The sequence below is a fragment of the Lathyrus oleraceus genome, chromosome 2 (assembly GCF_024323335.1).
Source record: "Lathyrus oleraceus cultivar Zhongwan6 chromosome 2, CAAS_Psat_ZW6_1.0, whole genome shotgun sequence".
In the NCBI taxonomy this organism is placed as follows: domain Eukaryota; kingdom Viridiplantae; phylum Streptophyta; class Magnoliopsida; order Fabales; family Fabaceae; genus Lathyrus; species Lathyrus oleraceus.
The window spans coordinates 105,177,923-105,190,801 of NC_066580.1; the positions used below are offsets into that span (position 1 = coordinate 105,177,923).

At 32.4% G+C, this 12,879-nt stretch overlaps 1 protein-coding gene across 1 annotated transcript; it reads left to right on the forward strand.

Annotated features, from left to right (window-relative positions):
• The first annotated feature begins 5,344 nt into the window (after positions 1-5,344).
• Positions 5,345-6,829, forward strand: LOC127118308 (transcription factor MYB1). The gene is made up of 3 exons (XM_051048486.1): positions 5,345-5,598; positions 5,751-5,880; positions 6,279-6,829. Exons 1-3 carry the CDS (start codon positions 5,475-5,477, stop codon positions 6,805-6,807), a joined length of 783 nt encoding a protein of 260 aa, XP_050904443.1. The 5' UTR covers positions 5,345-5,474; the 3' UTR covers positions 6,808-6,829.
• The last annotated feature ends 6,050 nt before the right edge of the window (positions 6,830-12,879 follow it).

The following is a 12,879-nucleotide window of genomic DNA, read 5'->3' on the forward strand; positions in this document are numbered from 1 at the left end:
TTGAAGAGACTTTTCTTTTTCGATATAACAGTTACCTTTATTTGCCATACTCTTGTCAATAATATAAGGACTTTGATATTTAAGTCATCATTTGTGAATGTTTTTCCAAGTGACATCAAATGATTTATAAAATGTGAGAATCTCTTTTGTAGATCAAGAATTGTTTCTCCATGTTGCATTCTCAACATATAATATTCTTGCGATAAAGTGTTTAGTTTGGATTTTTTTACATCTATCGTGCCTTCACGTGTCACTTCTAATGTATCCCAAATTTCTTTTGATGTTTTTCAATTTGATACATGAAAGAATTCATTCATACCTAACATCGATGAAAATATGTTATTTGCCTTCTTACCAAATAACACTTTTTTCTTGTCTTCATTGGTCCAAGAACCTTTCACCTTTGCTTGTTCTACATTGTTTATGAGCGTTGTGGGAATGAATGTACCATTTTCAATAGCATCCCATATTTCTTCTCCTTGTTCTTCTAAATACATTTGTATGCGATTTTTCAAAAGTCATGATATTTACCAACGAAACATGGAGGTTTTTTGTTTGTTTCCACCATCTGTAAAACATGATTAGTGGAAGCCATAATTTCCAAATCAAGGAGAAGGTTACTTTAACCCGCTTTTATGCCAATTGTAAGTATGAAATGCAACCGAAGAGGGGGGGGTGAATTAATCTTTCCCTTTTTTTTCTAGTTTTGTGCTTATGATCTTATCTTGTTATTTTACCGCTAACAATATATTGAACGCTACGTTCTTATAGGATAATAAAATGCATAAAATAAAATACATAAAATTAAAGAACACAAGGAAATTATACTAGTTTCCCTTATCAACCAAGGGTACATATAGTCCCTTCACACTTTGAAATATTTTCTACTATGTTAGATCTTTGTACAAACCTCACACTAAGATATTTTTTACAATATTCTAACATAAACATCAAACTATGATGGACTTTAAATCTCCTTGAATCAAATGATCTTTTTCACAATAGTCAAACACTATGATGGTTCTCACAAAGAAAAAGTACACCATTTTCTATTTTCACAAACTTATCACCACACACTTTGGTGATTAATTCACAATACACCTTGAATAATTTGAATAAGAATAATTCTTGAAGTAATTCCAATATGAAAGTTGACCTTCTCTTTCTATATATTATAATTCAATTATATAGACCTTAAGTACTCAGAAAGTTTGAATGAAACTCTTTGAATGATATGAAAGTTATGCACAAAGTTTTATTATTAAAATTTGTATGAACACTTGAAATTGTTTGAATTGATATGCAAAATTAATAACTAAAGAGGTTATTTGAAAACTAGTGTATTTTTTCTTAAATACATTCTAAGAAACCTTTATGAATTGATTCAAAAGTTTGATACATTTTCATGAAGGTTTGCAATTGTTTAGAATGACAATGGTTCATAAAAATACATAATTCTGCATTTTCTACATGACTTCTTAAATCGGTTAAACGAATACCTGATTAAAAAAGTGCATAACGATTTTCAAATTTCAAACAACAAAAATTATGTAAGTCATTTCTTAAATCGGTTAACCAATCTGACTTAAAAAATGGACTTAAAAAATGGACTTAAAAAGTGCATATGCTTTTTTTAAGTAGCTTTTTATGGCTTTGCTTCAAAGATTTTTACGCATGATAATCTGAGAACTTTAAAGATGAAGATGAGTAATATTTTCTGAACCATTAAGGTATTATTTAATGGATTGTAAATGATACCTTAGATCAATTCCATTTTACTTTGAACTTTGAGTGCATGTGATCATTTGAACTTTGATTGAGCTTTACTTAAAACTTTATTTCTTTGATATTTCTTCATTAAAACTAAACTAAGATAAATGATGCACATCTTCTTCACAATAATGTCAGTTAATTGTTGAATGAACTGATACGCGAGATCTTGTATCACCATATTAATCTTCTAACTGACGAAGAATATGGCTATCACAATTAGTTGTTCAGATGGATGAACCAAAGCATTGCAAGAATTATTGATAGTGATCACAGAGGTTGACATTATTAGAGCTTATGATGGATAAATTAGTCCATGCCACTCATACTTAACAAGAATGCAATAAATATTGTAGTCTTGGTCTGGCATACTGATTTTTACAGTAACTTTGGTTGACGTTTCCCATCAGATATCGACCTTGAAAGTTAGCCGAGAGATTAACTAAAAGCTCTCAATGGTGAATTTGATTTGGATTTAAAAAATTATATCAAGGAAATAAATTTCTCTCTCAAATGTGTGTTCCTTGATTCATATACATAGTGACCTATATAATTAAAAATGCATAAGTAAAGTATGAGTAGATAGATAAAATATAAATATTGAAAAAATTAGAATTCTTTTTTTGATTGTGTGTTGTCTGAATGAATTGCAAGATTCAATATTTATAGAACAAAGTTAATCTTACTAGCCAAAACATCGTAACCTACAAATGATATCTCTATTCAATTGTTTTCATTGGAAATCATACCTTGAAGTATATGCATGTTATTATTGTTTGTGATTTTTCATCCATTTAATATTGTTGTGGTATGTGCTCCTCTTTGGAGTACAAATAAGCAAGTAATTGAGTAGCTGCTTAGAGTGAGAGGATGACAAGAGGTTGTTTCTTCCTTTTTCTTTTTGCGTTTTAGTTTACATGCTCTAATATGTAACACTAGGATACGGTTGCGAGTTTTTAACTAATCTTTAGTTAGAGAGTTATTGTATACTCTCATGTTTTATATTTTTATGTTTGAAAGAGACTTCATCTATGAGTTTGATTATGCCATAAAGTGAATTTGAACTTTAAATGATTTATTTAATGCATGCTTTATTATGAGAATTTTCGCTACAATGATACCCTAAGTAAATGTGAGCATGCAATGATACTCTAAGTGAAGGCGTTGATTGTTGTTTTATTTGATAAAGTGTTACATGGCATGTATGTTTTGAAAAGAAAATGTGTGACATCCTATTCATTATGTGAATACTCTAATTTTAATGTAGATTTATGTGTGGGAAAATAGAGTGTTACAAAAATCACCTATGGTTTTTGCGAAGAGTTGATAGGTAATGAAAAGTTAGAGTCTAGATCTCTATAGTATTTCATGCAAAAGAGATATCACGTCAGTTTTATTAAAAAATGACGTGTATGTTTTAATTAAAAATAAAAAATATATAAAAAAGCACCATAACGTCATATTCTGGGAATACATTTAAAATATCTATCACGTCAGTTTTTTTAAAAATCGGGGGGTTTGATTATATAAAATAAAAAATTTAAAAGGGCTTTTGAAAAAATTAATGCAAAATATATTACCTCTCAATTTGATCATGTAACTGAGGTTAATACTATTAAGAAAGAAAAAATAATAATAACATAAAATGCAGTAGTTGGGATTCAAAGTGAGGTCCCTTATAACTATATTCCCTCATATTTTGAAAAACCTGAGGGAATAGGTTGTATTTTCTTTTAAATAGAATATGACACTCCCATGATATATCCCCTCGATTTTTAAATGTTCGAGGTGAAAACTTTGTCTTGAAATGTCTTATTTGTAGTAGTGCATTGATAGTATCCACCAAATAATCATTCTCCTTCCCGATTACTACTCTATATGAGTCTTGAATTCGACATACACATGAATATGAGTTATTCTCGAATACAATATTAGTTCATCAATCTCCACGTGGCTACGTCACAACCATGATGTGATTATACACAATTCAACGTGATTATATCATAATCACAATATGACAATGTATTTCCATACAAGCTCAATGTCTCGCAACTAGACCATCGCTTGTCATCCATGCCATCCAACATTCTCGTATATGGAACGATTCGTCTCAAGCGATCACTCGTTCTATTTACTAATTTATCACGTTTGAGTATCACATTCTAAGTTATTAACCAAAACCTAAGTTCTATTTACTAATTTTACTCACCTAGCTATAACTCTAGGTTTATTCTTACTCAGCATATGGAACTTGATTTATTATTCATTCAATACATACAGATCATAATATTATACATGAAACACACATAATAGATCATCACCAATAGGACTTTCGAACAAAGGTTCCTCACCAAATAGAACTTTCGGAACAAAGGTTCTTCACCAAATAGGACTTTCCAAACAAAGATTCCTCACCAAATATCCGATCAATAATTGGAACATAAGCATACATGATAGTATAACATCACCAATCAAGTAATAATTGGCATCCATATATGGTTTTCTCACAAGTTATTCAATTAACTTGCTAATTAAGCATTAGGTGAAGCTTTCACGTAACCTGCTTCAGCCTAAGCTAATTCACTTACACACCATATAAATAAGCGCACGCCCGATCATCCCACGATGGGGTTAACCCGACTCAATGGGAAAATATAGTGGATTAAGAACATATAAACTCCACTATGTTATCACTCTCTGAGTTACCTTTCAAACGCATTTGACAATGTCTCATTCGAGTTACAAAACTCAAGATACGATATTTTTAATACTGTTAGAATTTCACCTCAACAGATCTCGTTGGGCAAGAAATGCAGTCGCTAAACGGATGTGGAATGTTACAAACTCATATGATTACAAATTCCGAGTCAAAATCAACTCCCAACTGAATCATCTAAAAATTTAGAATGAATGTTCAACTTTGCATGTGACAAAAAGGTGAAAATAAAAGTTCTTTAAACCTGGCCAAATTACACGATTTTGCACTAGTATTAGCAAGAAATATAATAGGCTAAAATCTATTTTCTTTTGGTTGTGGCTGTTTGTGGTGATATGGTTGATGAAGGAACAATGTGATCTTTTATGGACCACAGATGGAATATAGTTTCTTTGTCAATCATGTTAAAATTATATATAGTTTTTTTTTATTAAGTTGAGTATTTTTTACGCATAAGTGGTTTAAATACTGCTGCTAGATCGGTAGATTTTTTGATTTTGCATTGTTTGAATACTCATTATTATGCAATTTAATAGAATACACTAAATAAAACCAAATAAATATTACAAGAATTAACTTATTAAACGAAAAAAAACAAAAATAGTTAAAAACAAAAACAAAATATATTGCATACCGACAACGTATTAAAGCTAAAATTATTTTTCACACCTTAGTAATATATCATATAAAACAAATGGTGGAAAAGAGAGATACAAAAATGAACAAAAGAAAATAAGATTTTTAAGAAATAAAAGAGAGAGACAGAAAAATCTAAGTAGAGATGAAATTGACTATTACGTGTAACAACAATATTCACATGTGAATGAGTACACTTTCTTGGATGAAAATGAAAGAAAATGATAAGTCGTATCTCACTTTTTGTCTCTTCTACTCAAAATTTCTTTTAAAGTACACATAGCAAGAGAGAAGCCTCATGCCTTTATTTTTCTGTAGACAATAAAGGAAATCGTATAGCTACCAAGTACATATGGAGAAAAGTAAGAGCAGAGTTGTGAGAAAAGGTGCATGGACATATGAAGAAGACAAGTTACTGAAAGCTTGTATTGAAATGTATGGTGAAGGAAAATGGCATTTAATTCCACAAAGAGCAGGTATACAATAATGTTGCTTATTATACTTTTGGATTATGTGTATTTTTAATTTAATATATTTGCCTTTTCAAGAACAAAAACTATATAGTATTATTTATTATAGTCTTTTTATATATTATCTTGTTAAAATATTTATTACATGCATTTGGCAGGATTGAATAGGTGCAGGAAAAGCTGTAGATTGAGATGGTTAAATTATTTAAACCCCACCATTAACAGAGAAAGTTTTTCTGAGGATGAAGTTGATATGATTCTAAGGCTACACAAACTTTTAGGAAACAGGTAAATATGTTATCAAAGCCAAATTGTAATTTAATTTTATATATATATATATATATATATATATATATATATATATATATATATATATATATATATATATATATATATATATATATATATATATATATATATATATATATATATATATATATATATATATATATATATATAATTAAATTTAATCAAACACTATGTGAAAAAATATCATAATTATGCTACTCTTTCGTACTATAAATAGTTTATTGTCTATATATAATTGTTTTGAATAATGTATTAAAAAATTTAATATTATATATTAATTTTTTTTTCTAGTTGTATTTGCTAAAATTAGCACAATACTTAAATATCCGTCTCATCTCAATATCTTTGTGATCAAATTGTCAGTTTTTGTAATATAGATGGGCATTAATTGCTGCAAGGCTTCCGGGTAGAACATCTAATGACGTGAAGAATTATTGGCATACACACTTGCATAAGAAGATGATTTCAAAAAATTTAGAAGAAGAAAAAGAAAAAGAAAAATCTAAAGAAACTATGAAAGCTCATGAAGTTATTAAACCTCAACCTCGAACTTTTTCATCTCATTCACCTTGGTTGAATGGGAAAAATATTGTGAAACCAATAGTGGCGGTTTCAAGGAAAGATGCTAGTGTTGCTAAAGATAGTAACATAGAGAGTACTATAATACCAATTATTGGTGATGGAGACTGTGCTGCACCCCCATCTCTTGGAAACTCAACAATGTGGTGGGAAAGTTTGTTGGGAGGGAGCAATGACAAAATTGGTTCATGCTCTTTATTACAAGAAGAGGGAAATTCCATTTTAGGGTTATCAAATATTGAGAACTATTTTATGGAAGGTTCCAATGATATTAATGTAGGTGATTGTGATTGGGATTCTAGTTTTTGTGAATTTGATTATCTTTAGATATTTTAAATTAGGATTTGAATGTAATTGTGCAACAAGAATACAATTAAATCTATGTCAAAATAAGTTTTATTTATCATAGATTCAATTGTATTTGTATGTTTTAACCTAAGTGATTTATATTAAAGGTAGAAATTGTCCAGATTGGTCCTTATTACATTGTCAATCCAAATTTTACTTTTATCATGAATTTTCTTTTTAGACCGGCATATAAGTCATGGAAACTGACACTCTTTTATTTTAACTTGACATCCTCCATTATATATAATTTTATCAAAATATCTTTAATAAAAATGTCTAATTTTTTAAAAAAATATGGTTTTTCGAACGATGGTATAAATATATTGGATTTTTACAAAATTCATAGCTCTTGATTTTTTTTAGTTTTTCCCGGATTTTTTAAATATTTATCGTATTTTAAAAAAATGGTATAAAAGCGTAGATTTTACACCTGTTTTTTAGAAATAGATGTAAATTCTTGTTTTGGAAAATCTATAATTTTATACCTTTTTTTTAATTCGGTATAAATTCATATTTTTTATATTGGAATTTTCATATATCCGGTATAAAATCATAGACTTTTTAAATACAAATTATGATTTCATAAAATCATTAACTTCGTTTTTTATTGACCTATCATATATGAACTATCGAATTTTTGAAAATACTTATAATTAAAAATATATTGGATTTATTAAAAAAATATGTAGTTTTAACTTCGTTATTTTATAGGACTATCCAATATGAACTATCAAATTTTTTAAAAATCCAAAAGTTAACATGATTTTATCTGGTTTTTTGAAAGTTCTAGAAAAAATGCATACAAGATTTTTCGTACGCAAGAGAAAATTTCCAACACCTTATTTGTGAAAAAAATGAGAAGGACATTTTAATCAATATGAAAAATTAGGGGGTCAGATTTAATTAGAAGGGTGGCCAGACAAATTTTCAAGCTACCCTATTACTATCTCTATGATTATGTTATATGGATTCGATTCTAAAGTCCATTAGATTTTGTGAATAGTATCTATCATTCTCTAAATATGAGTTCTATCTTTCATATCATGTTGTAGAGCTCTTGTTTATTGTTGTCGAATTGGTTAAATTTTCCTTTACCTTTTTTCTCGTCTCTTTTTTTTTTTGCATATCATCATTCTCGTTCTTTTTGTTATTAATGGTGCTCTTTAGATTTGCATATCATCTACTTGGTTAGAAAAGCATCATTAAATATGTTTTTTCTGAAATTCAATACACCATTTCCCTTAATTTGGCAGATCTTGTTCCAACTGTTCCAACATATTTTACTCTCGTTGTTCTTTTCTTCCCACAAATAGTTGTGAATAATTATGTCTATGTCTTATCAAAGATTCTCAGGGAATTCAATACACCATTAGATATGTTTTTTGCTTTTCACTTTCCAAACCGTACAATTAAATACACACGGAAAAGAAATTTTTTCTATAATTTTCATTAATTGCAATTTTCTTAATTATAATCATAATTTTATTAACCTCTATAATTAATTTTTTTTAAGTACTTTTTCAGGGTTTTTAGATAACCCATTTTTTCGAAAAAATTCCCAAAATACCCCACTTTTCAGCAAAACTCTCAATCTACCCCACTTTTAGGAGGAGGCGCCAATTGGATTGGCGACCCCTCTTAAAAATTGCAAGGAGGCGCCAATTGGATTGGCTAGGGCACCTGCCCTAGCCAATCCAATTGGCGCCTATGTGTAATTTTTAAGAGGGGGCGCCAATCCAATTGACGTCTCCCTTAAAAAAGCCTCAAATGAAAAAACCTCCAACATGAAAGTTGTAGATCTTTTCAAGACAATGAATTTGGATATAAATTTTGAAACATTTGGATTTTTTATGAGAAAGTTATGGGCAGTTGAAGTTGGACTTCTGAGTTTTTCAACTGTTATCTGACCTATAATGTATTGCATTATTGCATGTGTTTCTTTTAGAAATATGAAATTTTGTCCAACATAATATTTTAAGTAGACATCTCAAATTTTGCAATTCACTTGGTCCCACCTCAAAATAATTAAAAATGAGTGAGTTAGGTCCCTGCGAACTTGACCCAAAATTAGGGTTTCTTTCAAAATGACCTATAATGTTTTGAAATTAATGATGAGCTTCCAAGTTTCAAATGGATTTTTGATGAACATGAAAGTTGTTCATATGGCGACTGTTGTTAAAACTTGAATGGAGGCGCCAATTGGATTGGCTAGGGCAGGTGTCCTAGCCAATCCAATTGGCGCCTATGTGTATGTTTTAAAAGGAGACGCCAACTCAATTGGCGAGTCCCTCATAAAATGCCTTTTTTGTCTTATAAATAGATGCGTTGTGTGACCTATTGTTCCACAACTCATATAATCATTTTGTTGGTGTAAGCCCTAGAGGCCAATACTTTTGGTACTTGTATCGAATTATTTATTAATAATAAAAGGCTTTTTCTTTATTACGTTTGTTTAATAAAGTCCCTAGAATAGTTAGTCTGTTTAATGTATCAAGTATGACTTAATCATGAGATCACATTAAACATAAGGACACTATTCTTAAAGTATCCGTAGTCGAGCTTTAGTGTGAAGTGGGATAACATTAAAGCATCAAGACTATTATGTTTGTAGACTGATGATCACATCTTATGGATCATGGATAAAGAGTTATCAAGTCTTAAACATAGGTATGAATATTATGAGTAATATTTATACCGGATTGACCCGCTATGAGAATACCATATATAAAGTTATGCAAAGTGTCATAAGTTATTCTCATTGTGATAATGGTGTATACCACTCTTCGACCTGAAACCACTATGGACCCTAGATGTAGAGTCGAGTGCTTTATTGCTGATCCAACGTTGTCCGTAACTGGATAACCATAAAGGCAGTTGATGGGTACTCCACGAAGCATGCTGAGGGATATGAGTGACCTAGATGGAATTTGCCCATCCTGCACAACAGGATAAATGTCTATGGGCCCAATTTTGAACGGGACAAGGATGACACGGTCTATGCCTTGTGTTCAATATAGACATAAGGGCAAAAGGGTAATTATACACATAATTATTATCACAGAAGGTTTTGTCAGATCACATGACATTTTCGTGTCTTGGGTAGCAGTGATGTGTTGCTAGATACCGCTCACTGTTTATTATGTTAAATGCGTGATTTAATATAATTGTCAACGTCACGAAAACCTACAGGGTCACACACAAAGGATGGATTGATGAGAGATAGAGTAACTAAGGAATACCGTAAGGTACGGTGCCCTTAAGTGAATTATAGAACATCGTAAGGTACGGTGTACTTGAGTAGAATACGAAATATGGTAAGGTACCATGGGCTTAAGTGATTTTGGGCATATTATAAGATATGGGCCAAAATACACTTAAGTGGGCCTTTTAGCTTGAAGTTGTCGCATCCGCGAAAAAACAACCGGCGGGCTAAAACAAAAACAGACAGAGCCGCCACCGCGCGTTATTTATCCCAAAGAGGGAAAGGAAACGCTCAGAGTAAACCTGGAAAAAGCATGGTCTCGCGACCAAAGAGAAAGGGATCGGGAGTCGGTTATGCGAAGGGAATGTATTAGCACCCCTACGCATCCGTCGTACTCGACGGGATCCACGCTCTAAGAAAGAAAAGGTTGCTAAAACACCACACACACACACACACACACCAAAAACAACACAGGTGGGGGAAAAGAGGAACGGGCTCGCTAGGATATCGCATCCTATGCCTACGTATCTCGTCTGGAACGAGAATCAGAGCTACCGTAGTTTGGCTCACGCACGCCAAACAAACAAACACACAAGCAGGCAAACATGGAACCCGAACGCCAATCGCTGGACTTACATCAGCTTCCGAACCAAACAAACCCACACTGGAAACCAGATGCCACTTGATGGACTTATACCGGACTCCAAGCACACAACAAGAGGATATGGAATGCCAATCGCTGGGCTTACATCCATCTCCTACATACACAAGAACAAACAAGCACCAAGCTACTAGGGAGTCGGGAACTCGAGCCTAGCAACTGTCAAGCAAACACACACAAAAGGAAAAAAGGGTTCCCGGAGAGACCTCGCACGGTCTCCTGCCTACGTACCTCATCTGGTATGAGGATCAGGGCAACGTAGTTCCCCTTAACAGGGGAGAAACTATCTCCTAACCAGAGACCGGGAAATGACCAACTAAAAGGGAGACTGACTCGAGCCTAATAGTTATCATGTATTCCACAATGGCCCTAGGTTGAGTTTTCTATCTACTTGCACAACAGCAAGCTAATCCTATCCAGGCAAAGCAAGCATGTAAGCATAAACAAAACAAAGCAAACATTCACAATTAGCACACACTATATCCAGACAAAGTGGGCTCAATACAAAGGGTTAGACAGCCAAAGCAAGTCAACTGTATCAGGTGATGTTAGCTCTTAACCCTGACATTGAGAGTCAGGGTGAAGCAGATGAAAGGTGAGTGAAGATTAGACTTCAGAGCTCTTATCCCTGGCCAGGGAGAGCTTCAGACAAAGGAGCGTGGGTTCAGAAAGTGGGAACCCTTCTACGCTCATGACTCTGACACAACTGTACAAGCGTACAAGATCTTGGGTTAATGTCCCAATGCATCAACACAGTGATGTGAGCAGAGGGACGACTCAACAGAATAGTGGGAGATAGATTGCATATCTCTTTGATCCACCAATTGCCTTAATCAAGGTCTTTACCTGCTTGGGGACAAAAATAAACAATCACAATCATTGCCTCTTAAGGAGGGCTTCAGACAGGTGCCTGGCCAAGTAACAGGCCAGGTCTTCCAGACTACATGGAGTTAGTAAGCACTACCTCAATTGGTTAACCAACCAAGCAGCAGCAAGCAAGTTCAAAAAGAACTAGAGCAACTAAAGTACCTGAAATCAATCTAGCACAATTAGTATTCAGCTCAAACAGTCAAACAGCAAAGTTAACAGTTAATATGTACAGACAATGCCATGTGCAAAGCACAATCAACTCAATTGAGCCAAGCATCCTACAAAACACACAAGTTAGTTTACAACAAGCAACCAAACTCAATTTAATCAACTTGCATTTTCCTTCCTAAAGCCTTTGCATTTCTTCCTGAAACACAATTCAAAAGTGAGAAACAAGACCACTAGGCCAAGCCTAGGGTCCAAAGGAGATGAAAAAATCAAAACAGCAAGTGAAAATTATCCAAAATCACAATCAAACAAATTAGAAACCAAACCAATTGGTCCCATGCTAATATCATTCACCATTATCATTTTATGAAAGAAAAGGCATCAAACATGCAATTTGCAACCTCAAAGGACCAAACAGAATGATCATCATCAAAAGCATACCAAAACATTTCAATAAATTCCTCAAAAATTCAAGTCTAAACAGAACATATCCAATGAATAGCATATCAAATTTCAGCTCATTTGGATCAAGGGAAGTAGGGCAATGAAAATCAAAAAGTTCAGACAAGTTCAAACAAGCCAACACAAGGCATCAAAACAAGCACCAACTTCCATCAAGCATAAAACAGTGACAACATATGAGAAATGAATGGGATCAAAAGCACAATGACCTATAATATGTCTAGAATCACTCCACCAAATTTCACATTCATCCAATTAAGCATGAGAATTTCACAAATCAAATGGTAACATGTGTCACAAAACACCAACAAATGACCAAACAGAGGAGAAAATTTCAATCAATTAGGAAATGCCATCAATAAATCCAGAAAAATTCACATGCCACTCCAACATACCAATGCTCAATCATGCAAATATTTAGCTCAATTCGATGTCCCTAAGCACATCAAATAAAATCATGAAGTTCACAATGCTTGGTGTGACACAAATTGTCACACCTCTAATCAAAAATTCATATCTCCTCAACCAGGTATCCAAAAATTACAAACTACACATCAAAATCACCATCAAAGAGTCCAGAATAAGCACAAAAAATTTCATGAATTTCTTTGTAAGCATCATCATTTCATGAGTGATATGGCATGGCATGTACAAAATGAACACATTCAATCAAACCCTAGGCATTTTT